Genomic DNA, 27997 nt, shown 5'->3' with positions numbered 1-27997 from the left:
TGTGGTTGAAGGCGCCATTGAGAGACGCTAGAGTCGCCGCTGTCGTGGTCCCAAGGAGGCTTCCACCGATCCCGGACACAGGGCACCGCCGCCGTTGCCATGGATTACGGGGAAGGTGAGGGCGCTCCCCGGAGCGAGGGGAGAGTCCGGCCGCCGCCGCCTCCGCCTCCTCGGGACCCGCCTCTGTCTCAAAATGGCAGCGTCCGCTTTGTGTCGTACAGCGGGAACGGGCGCCCCCGGCTCCGCCTCCCGGCCCTGGGGCAGCGGGGCGGTCTGTGCCCGGGAAGCGGGCCGCGAGGAGCAGCCTCGGCGCAGTGGGGTGGGGGGTACGCGCCCGGCGTAGGGAGAGGTCGCGCCGGAGGGGAGTGAGGGGCCCTTGGTGCGAGTTTGTGACAGGAGCAGTAGCTGCCTCGTGGCAGCCCAGCACCAGGGCATTCACGCTGGCCCACCCGTCCCAGTTGCGGCTCCCCAGACACTCCCTTGCGATATGGTGTCAGTTTCAGGTGTGAGCAGCAAATCCAGTCCAAAGCGATCTGCCTGAGAAGCCACTGTTATTCGCTGGAATGGGTATAACGTGCGCTAGCTGCACACATGATCTGGATCTAGATTAATTGTAATCAGCCAGGAAAAGGAGTTGCGTGTCTGCGTGTATCAATACAAACCACTGCTCGTTCAAAAAAAAAAAGGGGGGGGGAATAAAATGTTGAGCTATTCAAAGAGTGGGATGGAAAATAATGAAAAAAATAGAATGACATTACTTGGACTACTGTGCTCACTTCTTGTTACTCACAGTGACATAGTAGAAATAGAGCAGGGTTTGTTGTCATCCCACTTTTACAGGCATGGAAAACCTTCCATATAAGTAAAGATTGGGGTTGTTTAGTTTAGAGATAACTTGAGAAAGAGGGGGGACTTGAAAGGAATCTGAAATAATAAATGATCCAGAGAAGGCAAATTGTTCTTGTTTTATGAAAAAGGGTTTTTAAAAATGAGGCTACAGATTTAAGTGATTAAAGTAATAAATGTTAATATGATGCATAATTAAGGCTATGTTTAGTCAGGTATTTTTAGTACAAGTCATGGACAGGTCAGGGGCAATAAACAAAATTCACGGCCTGTTACCTGTCCATGACTTGTATAAACACCCCTGACTTAGGCCTTGGCTACACTTGCAAGTTACAGCACTGTAAAGCCTCCCCCAGCGCTGGCAGGGCACTTACAGCGCTGTATCTCCCTGGGTACACGCTGCAGGTACTCTACATCTCTGAGAGGAATAACAGCTGCAGCGGAGTGGCTACGACTCACGGGTGTGAGTGTAAACGCTTGCAGTGCTGTAGTAATCACCTTGTCACGTGGCCAATCCTCTCCATTGTTGTGACCAAGTGCCGGTTTCAAAGCTCCTACCACAGAGAAAAGCAAACAGATTGCAGCTTACTTTGAGTGAGTGAATGAATGAGCAGGGGGCCGGGAGTTCAGAACTTGCAAAATAGAGAGCTGACATGCTCCAAAAAGCACTCTTTCTCCCCCCACACTCCCTGTTACAATCCACCCCACCCCGTTTTGAAAAGCAAGTTGCAGCCACATGAATGCTGGGATAGCTGCCCATAATGCACTGCTCCCAACACAGCTGCAAATGTTACAAGTGTGGCCACACCACTGTGCTGGCAGCTGTCAGTGTGGGCAGACTGCAGCGCTTTTCCCTACTCAGCTGCACAAAGACAGGTTTACCTCACAGCGCTGTATAGCTGCAAGTGTAGCCAAGGCCTAACTCTTAGGTGCTTCTAGGGGGCTCCAGGGTGCCACGCCTGTTCCGGGGAAAGGGAGGGGGTGGCCCGGAGCATCATGGCTGCTAGGGGGCGGGGCGGCCCAGGGCACTGTCGCTGCTCCCGGACCACTGCTGCTCTGGCATCCCCTGGGGAAAGCTGCTTGGGGCTGCGGCTGGCCCCCAGGCTGTCCCAGCTGCTCAAGCAGCTCTGGGATCAGCCACACCGCAGATGCAGAAGTCATGGAGGTCCCAGAAAGTCATGGAATCCCTGACTGCTGTGACAGACTCGCAGCTTTATGCATAATTAATGTGTGGAATTCATTTCTACAAGAAGTACAAGGACGAGATAAGGATTCAAAAAAGGATTAGACATCAATATTCTCATTAACTATATCCACCCTTACATTAGAATGGCTTTTTAAAAAAAATTAGGTCTTCTAAATCCTTATGCTTCAGTACATAAACAATCACTAAAAGACTGGGATTTTGAAGATGTTCCCTCAATAGGCAGATTATTTCATAATTGTTCCTTACAGGATTTCTTGTAAGCACTTCTAAATAGCCACTATCCGAAACAGTACTAGACCCCAGTGTCGCAGTTCCTATGGTATGGTCTTTCAGCCTTTGGCTGAATGTATTCCCAATAAATCCAAAGTTTGATTATCTTTTATAGAAGCCAAAATAATCTGTTTAAAATCTTTTATCTTGATATTAAGTTAAAATGCCCATCTTTAGTAATTTTCAGCTTTTTAGTAGAAAGTGCATTGTCAGTGGAAGAGACTGGAATGAAAAATGCAATTTTTTATATGGGCATTTAAAATATTGAAACATTCAGTAAAATCATTAACCAAATGGGATGACTCTAAAACCTATCTGCTGAAAAATGCTGTAAAAGATCTGGATGGTATTATTTATCATTATTAAAATGAATCCAAAATCAGTTTTCTCTCTGAATGAGGGGTAGTGGTCAGTTGTATATATCATATCATTAGAATGTAACTTTAAGATGCTTCTAAAATGGCTTCGCTTTGCATTAGTTAAAATAAAAGAGAACACTTTTTAAAAGTACTAGAAGAAATCAGTTGTGATGCCACAGACTGTGTATAGGATCAGACTTAATCCTTGCCATGCGTGCTGTAGAAGGGGATGCCTGACCCATTGTTGCATCCAGTTTGGGTCAATTCACCCTACAGAGCAGTGTGGATTGAAAGTTAAATTGTAAATGTCCAGTAGGTGGCAATAGAGGACACAAACTGCATATTAGTACAGTATATGGACTTTTTCCTTTTCCTCAGTTAAGTCTGGTTTGAGTTTTTGGCAAGTTTCTTTCTGATGGAATTTTTTTAGCCAGTTCTAAGCACTTTTTAAAGGGTGACTGATGACTGCTGTAACTCTTCTAGGACCTATAGCTTGGTCTGAAATTATGAAGGGACAGTAAAAACTTGGAGCGGCTTGTGGAATAAATTACCTAAAACTATAGTAAATTAATGTAAATACATAGACTGCTGTAATCAATTTCATTTTAATCTGGAAAGAAAATGGATCTAGGTGCATACATGTTCTAGAACATACCTGAATGTTACCCGTTACACATTTTAAATATGCTCATGTCTGTATATATAACTCAGTTCCTAAATGTTTTATGTGCACATAAACCCTCATTCCACAAATTCATCCATATGGATGGATGAGGCATTGACTTGAGTGGGGCTCTGTATGCACAGAGGTGTGACTTTCTGGATCTAATTGCGAGACAGGGGTCTTAAAAGGGACATAATCAACTTTAACACAATTTTTGCCAGAAAACATTTGACTTATTATTGCACAACCAAGATTTAAGACTACTATAGGCAATTCTGGTTGTAAAATAGCAAAATATTGAATTTTGCCATCTGAAATGGACAGAAGTTGGTCCAATAAAAGATATTACCTCACCCACCTTACCTCTCTAATATTCTGGGACCAATACAGCTACAACAACACTGCATATAGGAATTGTCAGTCAAGAGGAGTCCCTTAGCTCAGATTTTTAAACTTTCCTTTTAAAGATAGTTTCTTTAAGGTTGGCATTGAAATTATTCACAAAAACGTTTTTCTTTTCCATTAGCTGTTTCAAATCAGTGTTAGCAAGAACTTTCTTTTTCTGTCCCTGCTTCTTCTTCTTTCTTTTGACTTCACAGTTATCTGTGCTTGAAAATGATGCTGGTCCTTTTGCTTCTAAATATATTCATAGTACTTCCTAATTTTATGTTGAATGCCTTGAAAGGGCAGGCCCCTGTTAGGGATGACGTTAGTTGGGCATTCGCGAACTCTTGAGCTTTTTATTAGCTCAGCAGATTTGTGGGTGTTTTTGTGGGTGGTTTAAAAAAAAAAAAAAGCCCCAGAAAATAATGCAATAGCAATTTCAAGCTAAAAGTTATTTTTAGGTATTTTTTTCAGGTGTTATGTCAAAAAGGCTAACTTTTCTAAGGAGCTTTATAATAAATTAATAATCTGAAAGAGTAACATCAGCTCAATCTTCAGTGGTATTCTGGAATCACATCACCTCCATTTTGGTGCACATAACAAAATTAATGTGGCGAGGTGGGGTCGAGGGGTTCAGTGTGTGGGAGGGGGCTCAGGGCTGGCAGAGGGTTGGAGTGCGGGGGCAGGTGAGGGCTCTGGCTGGGGGTGCGGGCTCTGGGGTGGAGCTGGGGATGAGGGGTTTGGGGTGTGATGGGGTTCCCCAGGGCGACAGTGTGGAGAAAGGACCCGTTCTCTCTCCCCATGGAAGCATCTGGGCTTGGGGGGAGAGGCGCCTCTCCCCTGGCCGCAGCTGGGTTGGGGCTGGGGGAGGGGCACCTGTCCCCTTGCTGTGGCAGGTTTGGGGCCGGCGGAGGGGCGCCTGTCCCCCAGCCACAGCAAGTTTGGGGCTGGGTTGTGCCCGGGGGTCTCTCCCTCCGTAATAGTGCACATAACAAAATCCGTTCCCCACATGGGTGGGAAAAATTAGAGGGAACACTGATGCATATGTGTGTTAGGGGACAAAGGAGGGAGGGCCAAGCTGAGGCAAAAATCAATGCTCCTAGACAGCACAAGTTATATGTAAACTTTTTTTAAAAGTTAATGAAAACCCTGCAATAAAGCAATATTCCAGTATACCACTGAAGATTGAGCTGATGTTATTGACACACATCTTTCCTTCCAACACCTGTTGTACTTGTGTGTTATCTTACCTATCCCACCATTATGGGCACGGTATCCTGCGGCAATATAATATGTCATCACCCAATCAGTGTTAGTGCTTCGATTAGTGAACCTGTACTAGTGCTAAACCACTGGTGGGAGAATTGCTGAAATATCTGTGTAAACACTGTCTTTGTTTAAATGAACCTTAAAACAGGAAGGAGGGCCTCTCCTGGGTAGCACAGGCAGGGAGTGATGGTCAGTCTGTGGGTGATTTGTCAGCTAGCCAGCTGATTATGTTGAAACTGGGACATAACTTGCATTTCATATCATCAGTTTGGGCACTATGGTAAACATTTTTGTCATCCTACATTTTGTCACCCTACAAATTTAATTTTTGAAACCTTATTTGTATGGAATATCCATTTAAAAATAATAGAGTATTTGACCACACCCAATAAGCACCTTAGCTTGGATGTTTCTGAATTTGAAATTGACATCGAATCAGGCAGCAAAATGGGGGAAGTCCACACCACTTTTAGTGCTAATGTTCCAGTCTGTCTGAAGACTCTTCACTGCATCTCTCCATGCTTGGAAGATTATTTATGTGACCAAAGGATTAGACACTCCTTAAAGTAAATTTATGTTTTGTGGACAGCATTGTGGACATAAGGAAAACATATATATATTTGAGGGAGAGTGCAAATGCATGTATACCCAGGCTGATTAACAATGCCCAGTCATCACAACAAAACTGTCTATTCACTTCTGTTTGCAGAATCTTTAATGATTATGATGAGAGAACACAGATCACAGAAGTTTTTGGTGGTAGAAGAATTAATTTTGATTTGCAAACAATATGATATGGAGGTCACTCTAACAATCCACATAGAACTTGATCACTTAAAAATCACTCTTATGACAACAGGTTTTTAATCCCAGAGCTGGATAAATTTGTGGTCCACAGGGTTAACATCTTTTTGATTTTTGTAAAATGTTTTCCTTAGAATTTTTCAAAGTGGAGGGTGGACCAACCTTTATTGGGTTGTCATTGCCATATTCCAGGTATTTTCTACAGCCAGTAATAATTCCATTTTACCCAGAGTGAACCTAGCTGACTGTCATCCAAGCATTAGTCTTTGACAGGCTGTAGACAAGCAAGGACACTACACAGTACAATCTTGATCAAAAAGATGAAGAGCTGCATGTCAACTGCATGCTCTACCAAATCTTCTTTGGATACCATCATGCAGCTCTACCTGTTTCTCAAAATAAAAGAGAACTATTAAATGTTTCTTTCTTGTTCTTTTAAGAAATGGACCGTGACTATGGACATGGAGCTTATGGTGGCCCAAGATCCATGGACTCTTATCTAAATCAATCTTACGGGATGGAGAGTCATGGAGGAGGAGGTGGAGGTGGAGGAGGAGGAGGTGGTGGTAACAGGTAAAATAATCATTCAGTTGTCTCAGGAACTTAACAAATCCAGTTAACATTTTGAAGAATATCTTTTTCCAACTTAAGTGTTCCTTAGGCATGTTGTGTGATATATATGGAGTTCCATTCTCTGTAAGTCATGTTCAGTAAAGACTGGAAAAGTTATGCTATGACATCTTGATAGTCCAAATAAATACCTTTGTGGATAATTCTTGCAGTCATAATGACATATTTACTTTTTTTAACTAAAACTTACGATGCTCTTTTTGTAATGAGTGACTTTCATCAGTCTGTGGCTGATCAGTAAATTTAGACTGGTTTGATTTAATGTCTCTTAATTTAGCAGTCTATAGATAAAACGTTTTAATTGGTTCAGTGCTTTAGATTGAATCTAAGAATAGAATCAACATTCCATTTCCAAGGAACATTTAGGATCTATGTTTACCCCTTCAATTCTAATGTAAATTGTGAGAATGTTCACTGGTATTATGACTTAAAGTCATGTCCAGATTATTTTATTGGCAGGTACTAATTACACCAAAATTGCGTATTCTGGGCTATTTTGTAAGATGCATTGGTCTAAAAGTAAAATTTCTAGTGCAGTGTTGCATATTTAATGCTCAAGTGTTCCTGATACTCTTTCAGGCTAAATTTACACATACAGTATATACCAACTGGTTTATTTTAGGTTTTAAAATCCTGTGCAGATTAGTTTCAACTGGGACAAAATAAAGCTAGAAGAAAGTGTAATAACTTGTTGGTATCCTCATTTGCACAGTTGAATCCTCGACTGGAGGTAGCAGGACTACTGTATGGTAACTGTATGTAGCCATTGCAGTGCCATTGGGCAAGGACAAGAGGGAAGATAGAGAAAATGCCATTGCAGTGCCAATGGGTAAGGACAGGAGGGAGGATAGAGAAAATGCCATTGCAGTGTCATTGGGCAAGTAGGGAGAATAGAGAAAATATACTTTGCAGTTTTGTTAGACTACTAGATGATAAATATTAGGATTTGCAAATGATAAATGTTATGATCAATTAAAATCTGTGCAAAGGTCCAGGAATAAGATGTACCTACCATTTAGTAATCTGTATATGATTGAGGTTGACTGGAGACTTGAACACATTAAAATGTCTGTTGCCATAAAACCTTGCAATTGTGCATGGACTGTTTCTCTAAATAGTGTCATTTTGTGTGTAGTTTTGGGTCTTCTGAGACTAACGTCTTTAAAATGAAGGCGTTCGTGTTACCATAGACATGGGAAGCAATTGAGTCCGTTTTATTAGTTTGTATTTCTGTTAGTAAAGGGCTTGCCTTTCCCTATTTCTGTGGAATTGCCCTATTTTATTTCTCTGGGGAGACTAATGAGCTCCCCTTCCCAACATGGTTAGAGATGATAATGATTCCTTGCCCCGCCTCCTCCCTACCCCCAAAAAATAAAAACAAAACAAATCCCAGTGAATAACTAAAGAGTTCTGCTACTTATCACTCTACCGTGAGATTCCCATGGACCATCTCCATGTGTAATGTGTACATATTTGTACAGATTTTCCAAATGCTGAAGTTGCTAGACTTAATGGTCTACAAGTAAAAGATGGAGGGGTATTGGTGATCATGATCTCTGTGACTGGAAAATTTTAAATTTTACAAGAAGAATGTCCAAAAATACAAATGAGTACTATAGATCACTAATTTTCTGTTTTTTAAAGTAAAACTATGGGGGTGTAAAAATCACCTCTGTTGTATTATAAATACTAAATATATTTTGGCCTATTTTCCCAATTGAAAATTAAGCTATTTTAAATGCTGTTTAATTGTTAAAATGTTAGGCATGACTTTGAAAAAGAAACAGTTTGACTACCCTGTGAGCTTCTGCAGGTGATTATTTTCCTGAGACTAGGGCTGGGCTCAAATAATGTTTAGTAAATACTGCTGAGAAATTAATTTGAAGAAAGTTCAGACATACTGAACTTTAGAATTGTTTGTACAGAAAATGACTCAGATAGCGTTCTATCTGGTCCCAGCTTGAATTGCCCAGCCCTAATCAAGATAAAAACAGTAACACAACCGTACAAACCAGTCTAGTATACATTGATTTTAGTTGATAAATGTCAACTGATAACTTGTCTTTTGAAATGTATAACACTAGTAAGCTTACTTTTTTTTTTTTTTCCCCACTGTGCAACTTTTCCAGGTTTGGACCTTATGAGTCTTACGACTCCGGGTCTTCTCTGGGTGGGCGAGATCTGTACAGATCTGGCTATGGTTATAATGAACCCGAACAAAGCCGCTTCGGAGGTAGTTATGGTGGTCGATTTGACAGCTCCTACCGGAATAGCCTTGACTCTTTCGGAGGTAGAAACCAGGGCGGGTCTAGCTGGGAAGCACCTTACTCACGTTCAAAATTGAGGCCTGGGTTTATGGAGGACAGAGGAAGAGAGAGTTACTCTTCCTACAGCAGTTTTTCTTCACCCCATATGAAGCCTGCACCTGTAGGCTCTCGGGGGAGAGGAACGCCTGCTTATCCTGAAAGTGGATTTGGAAGCAGAAGCTATGATGCTTTTGGAGGACCATCAACAGGCAGAGGCCGAGGCCGAGGAGTAAGTACAGAATCTTTTCAGATTCTTTTCACTAGTCACTCTTTTAAACCCTTTCAAGACCACAGCTTTAAAACTAATACACTGTTCATCACAGTGTACTTCTGATCAAGCAAACTGTCGTGGTTGATCAGCCTGGTAATCCCTTTGAAGTTGATTTATGAAGAAGTACGGAGACCCTCTGTTTTGGAAGTAAAGAGCAATATAAGCTAAGGTTTTGTTAAATCTCTCCTTTTGTTTGAAAGGTGAAGATAAAAGTACTAGGTTTGGTCTAAAAGGGGTTAAAAGGAGTTGCCTTTTTCCTTGTAAACACTAGCATATTTGCTGGTGGGAAAGTTCTTGGATAATTATAAAAGGTTAACTTGAACCTTTTTGAAGTTTTGAGTAGGTTAAAGGTGCAATGTATATGTAAAAATAAAAGGTTAGGCTGTGTATGCCATAAAACAGTTTTTTTTCTTCTTCGTATGGGCAGGTGAAATTTTAGCTAATTCTTCATTAAACACATGCTTGACCAAACAGGAGGTCTCATTTTTAACTTAGTTCTTACTCTAACTTGTATCTGGGGAAAGGGGCGGAAATGTCAAAGGTAGGTGGCAAGCAGTTATAGTGGTTTTTCTTAAATTTAAAGTATTGTTTGAAAGGATGTCATCAACTTGAAATCTAGTAATCTTAAATGGAATTAAAATGAGTTTCAGATACTACATCTACTTATCCCACTACCTCTGCCAGTTTTGTTTTACTTACACATTTCCCATGTTGCTATGTACAAGAGCCAGGCAAATAGGATATAGTGAAACTGACTGCACAAAGTAGAAAAGCTGAAAGATTGGAGAAACATGCTCTACATTTTTCAGTTTGTTTAATCTGAGATATTATAACAGGGAAAAATATCCAGACAGAATTGATATTTAAGTTGATGGTGTCTCTTTAACTTAATTTTATAATTCCATCTTTGATTTTTTTTCCATGCAAATAGTTCACCTACTGAACATTTTTTGCCTAGACCTTAGAGATAACTTACTATCTTATACAATTTGTAAACATACCATGTTTCTTTATGAAGCAGTTTTGTTATAGTAAACTATATAGCTTGTTTGTAGCTTAAAATGTAGATGAGAATAATTTGTATTGGGTCTTCTAAATGCCTCTGTGTTTTGTTTTTTTGTTAAAAAGGTTTACTTATCCAATATTCTTAAGTAATATAGCTGCCATAATCAATTTAGCCCAGAAAACCTACAGATAGCTGCTAGCTAACGTCCAGCTTAGTAATTGAAAGAGATTCTAATTTTTATATTCCTCTGTTTGTCAAACTGAAAGTGGTGGGGTTTTAAATTCAGATGCCCTCCTTTTAGAACTGTTTCAGACCTAAAAGTTCTGTCTAAAAATATAGTATAGTACTTTTATCTAAACTTTTTTTCTTAAAAATTAATGTTATCAGTTTTACCCTTCATAAAGGAATTCTTTGAGGACAATATAAAACAACTTACCATATTTAAAATGCATTGCACCTTTAATAGATGATGGAAATATTTGCTTGTAAAAATGTGAATCACCTGGAAAGACTGTTTATTCAAGTGTGTACTTCACATCAAATTTAAATACATGCAGTATAAACACACGTGCTAGATACCTTTGTAGTAGTACCTTGATAATTAAATAGATACATTGGAATTACTTGAGAAATTGTGCATGGACTTCTATTTTTTTTAAAACTGTAAATATATCTATTTTAAATATGTACTATATTCCAGCCATGTGTGTTTAAAATGTGTTCACCGTTTATGAATATATATTTTTTCATATAGTACGTTACACTAAATGATTCTGAGGTACTCTTAATTTGAGTAATAAAACATTAGTTTTGTTTTCGTGACAGTATAGGTATTTCTGCTTATCTGATTCATCCATCCAGTCATGTGGGCTTTCCTGTCTACCCTCTGTTAATCAAGTAAATGAGCCAATAGGAGATCAGTTTTGTGCTGTTACGCCTTGGTTCCTCCTCTTCAGATTACTGCATTGCAGGGCCGCCCTGGGGGAGGTACACAAGTGGGGCAATTTGCCCCGGGCCCCACAGGGGCCTCCACGAGACTATAGTATTCTATAGTATTGCAACTTTTTTTTATGGAAGGGGCCCCTGAAATTGCTTTGCCCCAGGCCCCCTGAATCTTCTGGGCGGCCCTGCTCCATTGCCTCTGAAGAGTTGACTGTCACAGATACAAGTCTCCAGACTTCTGCACCATTATACAGTCTCTTTCAGAGACAAGACAGAAAGGAATTAGAGGACTTGTCATCTAGCTCAATTTCTTGTCCCTGTTGCTGACCTGTTCAATTCCTTTTTGCATGGATGTTTTTGCCTCCAAAAGCAATTTTGTAAAGAAGTCCTAAATTCACTGGGTTCACTGTCTTAAATCCTCCTGACAGGGTAAAATTACTAGAGTATGTTGGATGTTCTCCAGTAGTCAGTGGTCCACTGCGGACAACTTCTGTGCTTTTAGGTTGCCATCAAAATAGAAAAATCTTGATGGTCATCTCTATTTCCTTGTCCCAAATCCACAAAGAAAACATCTTTTCTGGCTGTCAGCTGAGTTCTAAAGAACTTGGATGGCTTTCTCGCCAGAAAAGAGAACAGACGTATCAACTAGAGACTCTAAAGAGAAGGAGCTGAGGTGTACTGAGCTATGAATTCTGATAGGCATACTCCTAGCCTGGACTAATGGTTCTGAATAAGCAGAAACCCAGTTCATAGGTGCACATTTAATCTATTAGTGAAGTATCAACAAAGTCATTAAGCACCCAATTTTGATGTGTTTTAATTTAGCAGTGTTTTGTTCCAGAGAACAGATTTTTATCTGCTTAAATGTATTTATAAATATTTACATGTAGCAATTGTGTTGTTTCTGTTGATTTCATATACTAATACTTTTTCTTGATTTCACAAATTTCCAGCATATGGGAGACTTTGGAGGGATGCATAGACCTGGAATTGTTGTTGACTATCATAACAAACCCAGTTCTGCAGCAGTTGCTGCAAGAGGAATAAAGAGAAAAATTATACAACAGCCATATAACAAACCTGGTGGGACATTTATCAAGAAACCCAAACTGACAAAACCTATTATGATGAACCAGAATAAACTACCTAGTAAGTAATTAAATGAAAAATCATACGACTAGCATTGTTTAATTTCCTCTTTTTAGACACAGGCATTTGTAATGTTTTGCAATTCTTCAGCACTGAAGTTCTCTAGTAGGGCTTGGTGTTGGCACAAGTCAAAACTTTATTAACTAGGGGCTTGAAAAACTATAGATCAGCTTGCCATCTTGGTGTGTAGATATTATGGTCATGGGCATGTTAGAAATACATATAGGTAGAAGGTAAATCCATTCAGTTGTATCTTTTTTTTTCTCCAACAAATTGTTTATTTAAATAAACTTTCTCGTTCTTTTGTTGTGAAGATAGCTTATCAAATGAGAGTAAGTGTCGTGTTGGTGTGTTAAATAAGTATTGCAGAAGACTGTCTCTAAGCAAACAGTGTCACAGCAAATTTGTTATTAAATAATCCCCCTTCATTATTTAAAGTAATTTCAGATCTTGGGATCACGTAAATGCAAATATTAAACCTGGGAGTCTGACATTCATAGGGTTTCCATCCATCCGTATTTCCCCTGACATGTCCAGCTTTTGTGTCTCTAAATAGCCGTCCGGGAGGAATTGGTAACAAGGTTAAAATGTCCGGGGTTTTTTTCTCCCTCGCCTCCCTCCCTCCCTTCCATGCAGAGTGCGGCTGCTGATTGGGCGGCTGGGCCGATTGAGCCGCTCCCATTGGCCTCCAGCAGCCAGAGCCCTCCCCTGCCCCCCCCCCCCCCCCCCCCCGCCCCCCCCCCCCCCCCCCCCCCGCGGGGTCCCCCCTCCCTGCCTGCCTCTCCCTTGCCTGGTTGTGCTGCCAGAGCCAGCATCAACTGCTGTCTGCTGCCCCCGGGTCCTAGCGTCCCCCATCCACTAATGGGAAGACAGGCTGCCCTTACCCTGCCCTTCCACCCTAGCCCTGAGCCTCTCCAACGCCCCAAACCCCTCAGCCCCAGCCCTCATCCCCCCTCACCCTAATCCTCTTCCCCAGCCCTGAGCCTCCTCCTGCATCATGAACCGCTCATCCCCAGCCCCAGCCAGAGCCCTCATCCCCCCACACCCTAATCCTCTGCTCCATCCCTGAGTCCCCTCCTGCATCATGAACCCCTCATCCTCAGACCCACAGCCCTCACCCCTGCATCCCCTCCTATCCCCAAACTCCCTCCCAAACCCCCTTCCCCCTTCCCACACACCTCCTCCTGTCCTCAAACTCCCTCCCAAAGCCTGCACCCCCTCCCTTTGCACTGCCTCCCACCCCCAAACTCCATCCCAGAGCCTGCACCCCTCACCCCCTCCTGCCCCAGCCCAGAGCCTGCACCCAGCACCCAAACTCTATCCCAGAACCTGTACCCTGCACGCCTCCTGCACCCTAATCCCCAGCCCAGGACCTGCACCCCAGACCTCCTCCCCCCACCCAACCCCCCTCCCAGAGCCTTAGGCAGGTGGGGGGGGCGGTTCTGGGCACTACCAAAATTTCTACAACCCTGCCACCCATGCGAGTGGATAAGGGTCGGGGCAGTCAGGGGACAGGTAGGGTACTAGGGGGGCAGTTAGGGTGGGGGGTTCTCAGCAGGGGGCAGTCAGGGGACAAGAAGCAGGAGGGGTTGAGGTTCTGAGGGGGGCAATCAGGGGGTGGGAAGTGGGAGGGAGTGGATGGGGGCGGGGCTAGGGCGGGGCTCCCCCCCGTGTCCTCTTTTTTGATTGTGGAAATATGGTAACCCTAGACATTCAGCTTGAACTTGGGCATTCTTTTTAAGTATTGAACCTTACTTTGGGTTTCTTTTCCGTGCCTGGCTCTGATGCTGTAAGAATGGGATTGTGCATACCTTTATCCTTGTTATTTTAAAACATATTCCCAGTATACCAATCATCTATGGAAAAACTGCAGTGTGATGCATCAGTGCCTGCTCAGGATGCTATGAGTTCAGTAAAGATGCATGATAAATGCTTGCTATTCCATAGTATTTTGTATTGTAGCTGTTGAGACTTGCCAAGTCTTAAAAAGTGCATTGTTGTATAAACCAGAGGAATGGAAACTTGACTCCAGTTATGAATTTTTCTACTGTGTTTTAGTTCTTGTCAGTTGCCATAACTAGTAGAGGGTGCTGTAAGCAGGAATTGTGAAGTTTTGAAATTAAAAGGTGTGTAACAACATAAATTACACAGTATGGAGGTTTACTTCAAAATGGTAATTTGCAATTTTCATGACTTTCTTTCCAGTATTGTGGAATCTGTCTGTTTGGGGTAAAGATAGAAAAATATTGATGCCTATAAAATGCTGCTTAAATTCAGGGAAATGAATTTTATGTAATACTTTTATATCTACATTATAGAGTCTAAGTTGGATGTTAATCTTTGCTTTTTTCTGATCACACTTCCTACTTCTCTAATGTTCAAGGCTTTAGACAAAACACTAATAAATGACAGAGTAGTTTTAGTCAGTGGTTTCATTTTCTTTAAATTTCTTCCTAATTTCATGCTTATAGAGCTGAAGACACTTATCAAGGATTCTGCTGCCAAGGTAAATATCCTTAGAATTGGAAAATACAGTTTTGGGACACTCTGGGATGGAGTTTATGAAGTGCACCTTTTAAGAAGAAGAATTTCTTAAATGCTTTTGACCGAAAGACTTTTAGGCAGTTAAACTGGCTTTATAAAATATTTAAAGTAAAAAAAAATGTATCTGTTTTATGTAAAAATTAAAGCTTACATTTTAGCATATTGAAAACTTGTGATTTTGGGCAGTTTGTCTATTCCATTCCAGTTGTAGTGCATAGTGTCTGCATATATCCTGTTAAAAAACGAGTGTTAATACTAGCTGGCAACTGTACATCTAGTTGGATAGGCACAGGCATGCATTTTAAAATTTTTAACAGGTGGCACTTCACAGCAAAAATGAGTATACAGTTAAATGAGAACACAGTCTGGGTGACCTTGAGGACGTGGAATTGTTTGTGCAACATAACTAGCTGTTTAACTGAACCTCCAATGTGAGGATGAAAGTCTGAAGAATTTACTTGGCTTACTGCCTTGAGTAGTCTAATTGAAAAACCAAGTCTGCTGACCCTCAGTCTTGTGACCAGAACATGTTCACTGGAACATGCTAGCTATTTAGTAAGCACTAAGTTCTCTGTATGTTGGCAGGTTGAAAAGGTTCCCCTTTGAAACGTGAGCACCGCTGATGTGGAAGCCAGCGACTAAAACTTAGAACAACAAAACACAAAACGTGGGGTGTTTGTATGAACACCCCACGTTGTTTTGTCCCAAGTTTCAGTCACTGGCTTCCATATCAGATGTGCTCAGTTTACAGGAAGCTTGTTCTGCCTACCAGGCCTTTAAATGGATCTGAGGCCTGTTCTGCACTAGAAATCTCCTTTTCTGATATGCCTTGCTATTGTATATATGGTTTGTCTGATAACAAGGAATGCTTTAAAATTGCTGCAAATTGTACAAAGTTTGTTTTCTTGGAATGCTCTGGGCATACTTTTCATACTGTGTAATGGACTTTCCATTAAACTATAATACACCTTTTTGTTTGTGTGGTTACTCTGCTTACAAGACCAACTGAAATCTGCAGAACAGTTTCTGAGACTTTCACTCAATAAATGCATAATACTGCAAATCATTAACTTTAAATAGTAAATTGTAAAGAATGGACTGCTAGTTAACCTATTTTGCAGGTGTGCTTTTCCAATGAGGTCCTGTATGAAACATTGCAAATCTCTGGATCCATCAATAATGCCACTTTAGTAAATGCATGTGAAAATTTATGCAGCTTTTTAAATGGATGCAATGTCATGCAGGAAAGTGGGAGACTCAAGTTCATATCTGGACTAAGGCTTCCATTCCCTGGCCTGGAGAGGCTGGGCATTTTAAAGGTATCTGCTGATCTTGAGGGTAAGATGCTCAGGCCATTTCACTCCACAAAACTCCATACCAGATGATTTATGCAGCAGTTAAACAAGGAATCCTTTGCCCATCTTCTGGGTTGAAGGTAAGGTGCCACATTGAAAATTTTAACCCTGGAGCGCTTTATTGGGAAATGTAAAAAGAATGATACGGGTGGGGGATATTCTCTTTTCTGCTGGAGCAGAGTAGTGTTGAGTTCCTACATGGAGGGTGAAGAGCCTATTCCACAAAATAAAATACAAAATGTCTTTGGAGGCCAATAGGGAAGCACAGCTCTTCTAAAGTAATTATGAATGTTTTGAACACTTAATACTACTTCTGGTTCCAGCTAGCTTTTTGAAATTCTCTTCACTGAGATGAGTTTGTCATGGGGGTGTGTACACATTTTCTGTTATTGTTTGGCTGGACACACGTTTCAGGGGAAATGACCTTTCTTTAAAGTTGACTTGCAAAAAGAAAAACAAATTATACCTTCTTACTTCTTGTGAACGGTGGCCTGAATGTTTTTTTAACACATGTTGTTCATTAGAATCCTAGAGCAGAAATACAGAACTATTGTGATTGGTAAAAGATTGAAAACTGAGCAGTTAAGAAAGGAAGGGATTTTTAGTCAGACATTTTAAAACTTAGTTTCTTGGCAACATATTCTTACTCAAATGCCTGAGAAACACTTGACAGAATTTCTTTGCTTAAGATTCTACTATCCCTGCTAAGAAAATTCATCCTCCACTACTCTAGTCCTCTAGCAAAAACCAGGAAGATTTATTATTTATCTTTAAGCTATAAGCCAAAAGTGTGTGTGGGAGGATTTAAAAATTGATATTCAGTGCCTATACATCATAAATAATCAAAAAGAAACATTAACAATTGTGTTTTTTCCTTGTAGATCATCTTTGTATTTATTTTCATTGTATAAGCTATCTTCACAACAAAAAGGGTGGCTAGAGACTGATTTCTTTTTAATGATAAATTATGTTTTATGCAACAGCAAATATTGCAATGAAACACTAAAATTGTGGGGTGTTTGAATAATTGCGATTTTCCAGTGTCCCTCCTGGTCACTTACTTGGAAATGCCTTTAGTATCTAGGCAAAATGGGGTTGGGTTGGCTTTAACTCTGAATTTCCTCACTTTGTGAGTTTAATTCAGGCCCTTAACCTCTAAACTTGCATTGAAATATTAATGTTTACTGATTTTTTTTCTTTTTTTTTTTTTTAATTAAAAATACCCAAAACTTATGCCATTGAGTCACTATGACTTGAATTTATTTCACATTTTGGGACTAGAAAAGATGGTTGTTAAAGAGGTAGGGGAAGTCAAGCATTACACTTTCTACTCTCTGGATTTTGGAGATATAAAGTGTTTAACCCAAATCACTATGTGTTAAGGTACCAAACCAGAGGTCAAAAGTGAAGAGGAGGAAAAACGCCGAATTGAGGCAAGAAGAGAGAAACAGAGGCGTAGAAGGGAGAAAAACAGTGAAAAATATGGTGATGGATACAGGTTTGTGCTGTTGGTGTTGTTTTCTATTTAATATCATTATTCCCAGTACAGGGATCGGCAGCCTTTGGCACGCGGTCGGGATGGTTTGCTTACCTTCAGCATCTGCTGGTTCGGCCGATTGCGGCTCCCACTGGCCGCGGTTCGCCGTCCCAGGCCAATGGGGGCTGCAGAAAGCGGCGCGGGCTAAGGGATGTGCTGGCCGCTGCTTCCTGCAGCCCCCATTGGCCTGGAGCGGGAGCTGCGATTGGCCGAACCTGTTGATGCTGCAGGTAAACCGTCCCGGCCTGCCAGGAGTTTACCCTGATGGGCCATGTGCCAAAGGTTACCCATTCCTGCCCTTGTAGCACCTTTTGCTGGGTGCTCTCTATAGAGGAATACATCAAAGGGTGCTAAGTATACAACAGTGTTTTTAAAAAAACCATTTGTCTTGGAGGAGAGGAGATTGCTCAACTAGAGTACTTGAAACATTTTGAGATATAGTAGCATTAATATTTCTGAAAGTATATTAGTGCACACCACTATGCTTATGAGATGTTAAAATAATCATCTTTTACAGTGGTACCATCTTTCAGTACTACGCCATATGTTTCTAGTACAATTAGATGAATCTACATGCTGAAAGGGTATTTCTGCTATCCTCTTAAGCTCCTCAGGATAGGAATTGATCTTATTCTGTGTTTCATTTGTCTCCATTTTAAGCATTACAAAAGTGCCAAATTATCTGGGAGGCCTGGTTTTCACACAAAAATGGAATACTTTAGTAAATAAGAGGAGTATTCAGTTTCAAGTATATTCCACTAAACTGTGCCCCAGGTAAATGGATTCATTAAGATTATACCGGGATCTCAAACTCTCCAGAGTGCAAGGGGAATTTTGATGTAAGATTTCAGCTTTGTAGTAAAAATAAATTGAGATCTCCCTGATGTGATCTTATTCTGACTGAAGTGGGGTTTTTTTTTTTGGTAGTCTTGTGATTATATAGGATTACGTATTATATGGGTGGAGGGAAAGAAAAGCTCTCTGACTACATCTGTTCCTCAAACTGTCTCCATTTTTTTTGGTCCTCTTTCCTGTCCCTGCAGTTTGTACCTTTCCCCACCAATATGAGATTGACACACCTGATAGTTTCGCTATTGCTAAACACTGACAGAGTTTTTGAATATCAGCAATAAAATTAACCAACCTATTTCATTCTACAGTTAACAAAAGGTTGAGTAACAGTTCAGTACATACCTATTTAAAAATTCAAATAGACATCACTGGTTGGGTTCGCATTCAGCTCACTTTTGGCCCTTACCTTCAGAACCATAGCACTGCAAATTTAGCTTTCTCTTATGTAAATGTCATTAATAAAAATTATAGAAAAAGTTGGCTTAATTTTCTACACTTACTAGGGAAAACTTTCCTACTTGTCATGTGACTGGATTGAACATGTCCCCACATAAGCCACCTAGGTAATTCTTGAAAAACACTGACTTAGAAAAACAAACAAAAACTTATTGAACAGTAACACCTTTAACATACATGTTTCTCCTGCTAGAATGGCATTCACTTGCTCATTTTGTAAATTTCGAACCTTTGAAGAGAAAGACATTGAAGCTCATTTGGAAAGTGCTGCTCACCAGGAAACATTGGATCATATTCAGAAGCAAACCAAATTTGACAAAGTAGTGATGGAGTTTCTGCACGTAAGTCATTATGTTCATAGCATCATAGAAATGTAGGGCTGGAAGGGACCCCAAGAGATCATCTAGTACAGCCTCCTGTGCTGAGGCATGACCAAGTAAACCCAGTCCAACCTGTTCTTGAAAGCCTCCAGTGAGTCTTCTACAACCTAAGGCTATTCCAGAATTTAACTACCCTTACAGTTAGAACATTTTTCCTAACATCTAACCTAAACCTCTCTGCTTGTTCTAGAGTAAGCCCATTACTTCTTGTCCTACCTTCAGTGGACATGGAGAACAATTAATTATGTTCGCATCCGAAGAAGTGGGTATTCACCCACGAAAGCTCATGCTCCTATACGTTTGTTAGTCTATAAGGTGCCACAGGACTCTTCGCTGCTTTTACAGATCCAAACTAACACGGCTACCCCTTTGATAATTAATTATGGTCCTCTTTATATGTGCACTGACAGTGGCGTGTAGAGTTCAGTCACGGCATGCAAAGCTAGCACCAGTAAAAATACAGTGTATACAGTGAGGCCTGGCTTACGTAGAATAGAGTAAGTGCCCTGATTCCCTAGGGTATATACCCTACATGGCTCTCTACATGCCCATGCCGTGCCTCCCATGTCTACACTTCAAGTTTTAGTAGTGTAGTGTCCAGCTGCCTCCCCACTGCCAAAGCCTTTTCCCATGGTGGAAGAGAGGAGGCAGTGGGGAAAGGCTCTGGCTGGGGGTGGGGGGAGGAGGGGGGGAAGGAAAGGTTCTGATGGTGGGGGGGAAGGGAGCAGGGGAAGCAGTGGTGGTGGGATGGGGAGGGAGCAGGGGAGATAGTGGGGAAGGGCTCTGTCCGCTGTGATTTCTTGAAGATAATTGTTAATGGTTCTGAGATTGCTTCAGCTAGTTCCTTAAATACCCTTGGATGAATTTTGTCAGACCTTGCCAACTTGAATACATCTAAATTATCTTGATTTGTAGGTCACTTGCATATTGGAGTTTAAATTAAATTGTACCATTTATCATCTTCAAAACAAGTACTTAATTTTTCATTAGATCATTTCACTTAGGAAAAGGGTTGTCCACAGTAAACACTACTGAACAGAAAGGCAAGTTCAGAATTTTTGAAAAGTAGCATTGCTTCACAGCTAGTTAACAAAATAAGCCATTATTGAAGTTAATAGTTTTGAATGTCTTTGTTAGCCACTATGCCAGAACATTCCCTTGGAACTAATAATAGTTGAGATGTACACATCTAATAATCAAGAGTAGAAACAGCTGGGTAACTTTCAAAATTTAGTATGTTTCTGATTTGGGGTGTTGTGTAGGTGGAGAAATACGTCAGTCATTTAAAATTGATGTTCTATTTCCTGCATTCTAGGAGTGTATGGTGAATAAATTCAAGAAGACAGCTATGCGCAAACAGCAGACCAACAACCAAACTGAAAATGTCCAAGTTGTTGAAAAAGATGTAATGGAAGGCAAGTAACAGACTCCATATGAAAGTGCATGTTTTGGGAATACCCAGGTCTTTTTTCTTTTCTTTTAATTTAATTTTATTCTCATTTGAACATGCTGATCTGATGTTTGGATTAAAATCTGCTGGACTCTTTAGACTCTCTTTAAAAGCTGTTTACTCCAAAGGCAAGTCTCCTCATTTTAGTTCTAGAATTCTGGTCACCAGTGCATCTGTAGTGTTAAAGGTCTCAAAACCTTCCGAAACTAGGTACTATTACTAAGACTTTGAGTCAGATTATATGTCACTTATTCCACACCCTTCCTCTTTTGGGGTGAGATTCTGTTCTGGGCCTTTAAGAAGTGCAGCACTAAACTCGCAACTCGGGGAGGTGGTGGGGCTAAAATGAGTTTTAAGCCACTGTTGTAGCCATTCTGGGGCTGTCCTAGGGGCTAGAGAAGCCCTTGGTGTAACTTAGCCCTATAGACTTTTCTGAATTACAGTGACCTCCCTGCCTTATGAGCTGCGGTACTGTGTAAGCAGCCCTGCCCCAACACCCCTCTCTGTCCAGGTGCAGTTTCTATGCTGGGTCTTCAGGAGGCAGCATTGTGGCTGTTTTCCGGAGTGTGTGCACTAAGAAGAATCCTCCCTCATGCTACTGTGGCCCTTTTGTAGAGCATATAGTGGCCAGGATCTTACCCTTGATCTTTGTCTTGTCTTAATTAGCACAGAACTTATCAGATAAGATATCCACTGGATCAAAGATCCACACGCTTCATGTGTAGGCAAGCCCCTTAGACCTTTGGTCCAGTGGATGTCATATCTGCTAAATGTGGTGTAAATTACAGTGTACTATAAAACATTTAAAATAGTTTAAAATAAACTATTTACAGCAGTTCTAAAAAGTCATCCCCTTTTTTTTCGGTGTATAGGAAAACCTCTTCATGTTAGCTTGTTAACAGAAAACTTTGAGTCTTGCAACTTTTCCTGTCTGGGGGGAAAAAAAAATTCATATATCCTTAAGTAGGGCAGAGTGGCAATTCATACAGCTACTACAATAGGATCAATCCTATAGAATTTTTTTTTTTTTTTTACTTTAAAAATATCTAAGTACCTTAAATAAAATTAGGTTCTTCTTTTGAGTGCTGGTCCCTATGTGTATTCCACACATGGGTACCTATGCATGCCGTGTACCCGAGTCCAGAAATTCTTAGTAAGCAGTGTCTGGTGCCCTTCACATGCACAGTTGCTATCCTCATGCTGCAGACCGAAAGCATAAGAGTCAGTGCAGGCTGACACCTCTTCTGTTCCATCTTACTGCTACGTGGCCTGACTCAGCCCTGGTCTACACTGAGGTCGACCTAAGATACACAATTTCAGCTACGCAAATAGCATAGCTGAAGTTGGCGTATCTTAGGTCGATCTACGTGGCTGTGAGGACGGCAGCGAGTTGACCGCTGCCGCTCCCCCGTCGACTCTGCTTCCATCTCTTGCGAGCTGGAGTTCCGAAGTCAATGGGGAATGCGTTTGGGGATCGATTTATCCACGTCTAGATGAGACGCGGATAGATCGATCCCTATCCGCCAATCCGACAGGTAGTGAAGACCTGCCCTCAGAATCCTCTGGGTCCACAGTTTTCCCCAGCTTGTTTCATAGCAGTCTGTAAATATATATTGTAAATAGTTTTAATATTTAGCATAGTTAAAGTTTTGCGATAATTTAGTTAGTTTGGCTTAGCTTTTCCCATTTTGGGGAGTCCCTCTCTGTGGACTGGGACTAGGCCTGGTGTCCCAGGGTTCAAGAATTGCATATCTTGCCCTCGCTCCTTCTCCATGAGCAGTTAGCACCAGTGCTGCCACTACTGTCTGGGTAAGATGCATATCTCAGCAAAGTGCAGTATTTGAAATTTGTTTCCCCTATGAAAATGTGAAGCTCATGATGTTCAGCTTGGGAAGCACCTTATGGAGAAGGCCATGAGATCTCACTTGGATTCAGGCAAGGGAGACTCCCCTGTACATTGATCTTAACTGATGAGCTGCAATCCTCTGAGGATGAGCTTGAGAGTGGAGCCTAGAACTGCTAAGCCCAAGGGCTTTGCACAAGAGGGGTACTCTCATAGATACAAGGACAGATCCCCATCCAGGTCTACTCCTAAAAGAAGAGACCCCTCCCTGACTCTGTGTAGGTCAGGTGAGCCTTCGTTCACAATTCTGAAGGGCTCAGGACCACTTAAGACCCCCGGGCGGGTGGTTAAAATGCATAAGAAAAAGGATCTGTCAGGACTGCCTTTGGTTCCGATTTCTAAACATAAAGACTGTCATCCACTAGCTCCATTTAAGAGTGCTAGACCTGAGTCTTTGGTGTTTTTGTTTTTTAAATAAATCAGATCTTTGAAATATTAAAGTGAGTTTGATTTATTTGCCCAGGAGCATCTGTATGACTTCTTTCAGTTAAGCAACTGTCTCTTACTTTGGCAAATTTAATTAGCATGAACTGAGCTTTGTAAATGTTTGCTTGTGTATGATTGATATAGACAGTAGAGCCTCATAATTGTAATGTCTTGTTTTCTTTGTTAGGCGTTACTGCTGATGACCACATGATGAAAGTTGAGACTGTTCACTGCAGTGCTTGCAGTGTGTATGTTCCTGCACTACACAGTTCTGTTCAACAGCACTTAAAATCTCCTGATCACACAAAGGGAAAACAAGTAAGATTTAGTATTTTATAAATGTGTAATGCTCAGTTCGTAATTACTTGTTCTGTGAACTGCTGAAGATACAGTCTAATCTGAAGAGAAAATAGAATGCAGGTTTCCTTTTTAACTTTAGAATCTTATGTTTTGATACTGGGCATCTAATGAGGAGCAATAACGTAAGCTGTTTGACAAGAGGGCTGAGTTTGTGATCTGTAGCTACGGGGTTTTTTAGTTTTCTTGTGATTCAGTGTAAGCTTTAGATTTATATTCTGACTAATAAGTATACACTCTGATATGCTAGTTTTCTAGTGAAAGTAATGGTTTACGAAGGTTCAACTTTCCAGTAACAGTGTATACATTAATAATAAGGTGCTTTATGGCTGCCAATAGGGATCAAAAGAAAATCAGTGGTGACATACTTCTCTAGTAAATTCCTCGATCTATTAGAAATTAAAACTAATAAGAAAACTTACTGCACTAAATATTCAGGAGTACTAAATACTGTTCTTGGTTGAATGCATGAGATAACTGAAAGGAATTGTTGGAACAATAGTTATTTAAATTTATAAATAGGAGTTTAGAGCATTGATTTAGGTAATTATTTATAGTGATATTGCACTAGTATTTCATTGTCCTTTCCCGTCTATAGCAGACTTTAATGTATACCTAGTGCAAGGACTACATTCATGTATTTTGAGTGGTGTTGCTGCCATCATTTCCTCTGCAGGTTTCATATAGGCATATGCATGCCACCTCACTGTTGTTTAAAGCCAAGGTGTTTCTTCTGATTAAGCACTTTTTTAATCAGAAGGAAAAGTCTTATATAGAAAGAATTAGAACAGTTGAGAAGTAGTAGTGCTACACAGAAACAAAATTTCCATTGCAACTTAAAATGCTTCATTTTTAATTTAACTAATCTCGTAAGGTGAATGGTTGAAAGAGGAACATGACTGGAAAAATGGTGGTAGCTGGTGAGTGGGGCTTGGAGAATATAAATCTGCAGTAGTTTGGACATTCCTTGTCCATTATACAGTTACTGAGATTTTGTGTATTTTTAATAATTATTATAATAAATTATAGAAAATGATATGCAAGGCAATCTGCTCTGATACGTTGGAGAACTTTTTTGCATTAGCGGCCAATGTAAGTTTAAATGTGCATTAAATACAATCAGAGAAACCAGTTACATGGTTGCAGTTTGTAATGTAGATGAGGGCTTAACTGTCCCTAGACAAGGCTAAAGCCATGGGCCAGTCCACTCACCCACATACAAATACAGCTATGTTGTACCCAGTTCCTCTGATTTCATTTATTGTGTAGGTTGGACTGTTGATGCCAAGAGTTAGTGTTTCCTGCTTTGACAAGAAATGTGTAAAAGCTCTAAAGCAGCCCCTAACCAATATAGCATGAATTAAATTTGTATCACATGACTATTTAAATAGATCAGGTTTGTAATAGTTACAATTAAATCCATTTCATAGGCCTACAGAGAACAAATAAAAAGGGAGAGTGTACTGACTGCTACCAGCATCTTGAATAACCCAATAGTGAAGGCACGATATGAGCTGTATGTCAAGGTAAGATATGAATGGAAAAAATGATACTGTCATCTCTGATCTTGTTTATGGTGTCACCCTGTTCTCTCTACATCCCCCATTGATGCTAATTGATTTTTTCCCATCACCCTATGTTACGTAGGTTTTTAAAAGGCCTAATACATATATTTCCACCAATATTAAGGAACCATTTGCTACCTGGGACTTGAGCATGATTCTTATGTCTGATGGACCCTCTATTTGAACTTGTGTCATCTTCTTTGTATCACCTCTCTGTTTAAAGTGATGTTTTTGGTAGCCATCACCTCAGCACACAAGGTGAGCGAAATTCAAGTTTTGATGGCTGGCCCTCCATATGCTGTTTCATAAGGACAGAGTTACACTCAGGCTACATCCAAGATTTTTACCAAAAATAGTTTTGGACTTTCATATAAATCAGTTTCTTCCCTTACTGATATTTTTTCTTAAGCCTCTTGACTCTCTTCTGTGGAGATTAAACTCCACATATTTAGACATTCTTAGGGATATGCCCTTTTATCTTTTCACAACGAAGTCTTTTTGTAAATCATCTAGACTTTTTTTTGTAGCTTTTGGTAATAAGTCTGAGGGGCAGGCTGTATCCTCTCAGACTCTGTAAATAGGTTAGACTGCATTAAAATTTCCTATTCTTTTGAATAATCTACCTGTTCCCCCTCAAGTTAGGATACGCTCTTCTAGGATCCAGTTGATATCTGTGGCTTCTTTCAGAGGGGTTCCTATTTCTGAAATCTGTAGAACAGCTACTTGGAATTCTGTTCAGACATTTACCAATCACTGCTTCATTGTTACAGTTTCTAGATCAGATGCCAAGTTAGGTAGGGCTGTTCTACAGTCGTCATTTAGATAGGACTTTATCACCTATCTCCTTGAAGGATAACTGCTAGTTCTACAGTCAGATCCATGTGGATAAATGCCTGAAGAAGAGAGGTTACTTATGTTACAGTAACCAGAGTTCTTCAAGATGTTTTTGTCCACATGGATCCCAGGACCCACCCTCCTTCCCCACTGAAACAGGGTTCTTACCTGGATTTATGTATTAGTGAAAAAACTGGAAGTTTGGGCTGCTTTATACCTTTCCTGTAAGAACCATCCATGAAGGTACACAGGGTGCGTTCACAACCCTAGTGGACACTTGCATGTCTTAGGTGCACTTGTCTGCATTGGGATCCATGTGGACAAAAGCATCTTGAACTCCAGTTACTGTAAGGTAAGTAACCTCTGTTTTCAGGCTCTGTGTGTGTGTGTGTGTATCTCAAAAGAGGGCATAAATCCAGATTCAAGTGTTGCTTTTTTAACCCTAGAAATATTGATGTTATCAAGTTCCAGTCATGTCTGGTGTTGTAGTCCTCCTAAGTAGACCTTGAATAACACTGTTGTGCTTGAAAAACATATTAAAAAATAAATAAACTCCAGACTTACATGGCTTTCTTAACACATCATAAGTAAAACACGCAGAAGCCCAATATTTTTTTCCTTTTCAGATCACCTTTACGTAATACTCTTGGAAAACTAGTTGTGCTTTTATTAGTAGCTTGTGCAAAACAGCTGTCTACATTTCATGTAATTCCATTGTTTTTATTGCTTACTGTTAATACATAGTTCTTAAAGGTGTACAGCAAAACAAAAATGTTCTGTATTGAATGTCACTACTAAACAGGGAGAGCATTCAGGAGAAAATTAAGTTTTGACTAATCTATTTAAAATACACTTCTGTCTTTGAAATCTGCTTGCTACTTCCTGGTTCGCTAAGGTTAACCAAGAATATGAATTTCAGATCAGACAATTTCAGTGACCATTAAAAGGTTCATAATTCTGGGTTTAACTTGGTTATAATTTTACCTTACAGTTCACCTTTTTGACATAGAATTGTCTTCTTGAGAATGAATAGGCTGACTTAGTGTGAATAAGAGAAGGTAGAAGGAAACCAGTTTTTTCAAATTCACCCTTCAATCCAGGAAGCAAAGCTGCTGGAGCTATATGAAGAATTGCTTCTTTGTGAAGTTTAAGCATGCTGTTTTATCTATTGAGTTGTTAATGCTGAGGTGATACTGAGGTTTTAGCTGCATATCTAACACTTGGGTGCTTTCAGTCTGCAGCAGCTCAAACTGTTAAGTGCCAGTTCTGATTTCATTAGAGCCAAATATTGAGATCATGATTTCTAACATCTAGAGATTTGTACTTCTGTTTCTCACTTTATACTCATGTGGTGTCTGTTTTAAATATAAAAATTAGATGTAGCCCATCATGAACCTCGAAAATCCATTTTTTGATCTCCATGTGTTGCCCCAGAAATAGTGTAACAAATTTGGGCATTATTTCAACAGTTTTTTCTCTTACATGACTTGACAGTGCATGTTTCTGCTAAATAAAATTAAGATTTCATTTTTAATGTCTTAGATTTCAAAATATTTGAACAGTTTAATTTCTCTATTTTAGGGTGAAAATCCTTTTGAAATTACTGATCAATCTCAGGATCAGCAGGCGGGGGAAGAAGAAGAAGAAGAAGACAAGGCTGATGAGCCTGCTGAAGAGGAAGAGGAAGAGGAGGAGGAGGAGGAAGAAACAGAAGAACAAACTGACTTCACCCTTGACCAAACTGAAGATAACTAAATGCATGAAAATGAAAAAATTCAAATTGAAAAACAGCTTTTTATTTCTATTGTAAAGTGGCTAAATGTAAGACCTTGTAATAGTTTCACGGATGTGACTTGTGTAACATCCCCACCCTATGCATGCATTCCATTATGCGGAGAACTTGTTTATATAATTTCTGTGTTTCCCATTTGTTTAAAATGACATTAAGATGATTTTAGTTGAGCTTTTATAGCAACCAAACTGTTAGAGCTGATTAAAACATTTTGTGTTGTATATTTTTTTAAGCTTTCGTTTTCTTTTTTTGGTGTTGAAAAATTGACTATATTATTAGTGTTTGTTCTAATCACTTGAGAAAGGTAGTTTGAGGGTAAATATTCCAAGTGCTGTGTGACACAATACATTATGCAGCTCATAATATTTACCCCTTAGGGCTACGATGCATAAACTTAAAAATTGTGCTGTGAGTGTGGCTATTTTTTGGACTGTATTGC

General features: G+C 40.3%; 1 protein-coding gene across 1 annotated transcript; it reads left to right on the top strand.

The window, feature by feature from the left end:
- The first annotated feature begins 34 nt into the window (after positions 1–34).
- LOC113407350 (DBIRD complex subunit ZNF326-like) lies at positions 35–27813 on the top strand. Its single transcript, XM_026655758.1, has 10 exons — positions 35–115; positions 6244–6376; positions 8563–8968; positions 11912–12107; positions 17390–17504; positions 19045–19192; positions 20547–20646; positions 23198–23328; positions 24798–24893; positions 27348–27813. The coding sequence occupies exons 1-10, from the start codon at positions 100–102 to the stop codon at positions 27519–27521; spliced, it is 1515 nt and encodes a 504-aa protein (XP_026511543.1). The 5' UTR covers positions 35–99; the 3' UTR covers positions 27522–27813.
- The last annotated feature ends 184 nt before the right edge of the window (positions 27814–27997 follow it).

This window comes from Terrapene carolina, unplaced genomic scaffold (genome assembly GCF_002925995.2).
Source record: "Terrapene carolina triunguis isolate 2854851 unplaced genomic scaffold, T_m_triunguis-2.0 Scaffold211, whole genome shotgun sequence".
Taxonomy (NCBI): domain Eukaryota; kingdom Metazoa; phylum Chordata; order Testudines; family Emydidae; genus Terrapene; species Terrapene triunguis.
The sequence above is the reverse complement of the archived record's forward strand: the minus strand, read 5'-3'. Positions and strand labels throughout refer to the sequence as shown.

Bases quoted from the DNA above. Each gene is read 5' to 3' on its own strand.
- LOC113407350 (XM_026655758.1), top strand. The intron at 20,647-23,197 runs GCAAGTAACAGA...TTTCTTTGTTAG, and splicing joins TGAAAAAGATGTAATGGAAG to GCGTTACTGCTGATGACCAC. The intron at 24,894-27,347 runs GTAAGATATGAA...TCTCTATTTTAG, and splicing joins GATATGAGCTGTATGTCAAG to GGTGAAAATCCTTTTGAAAT.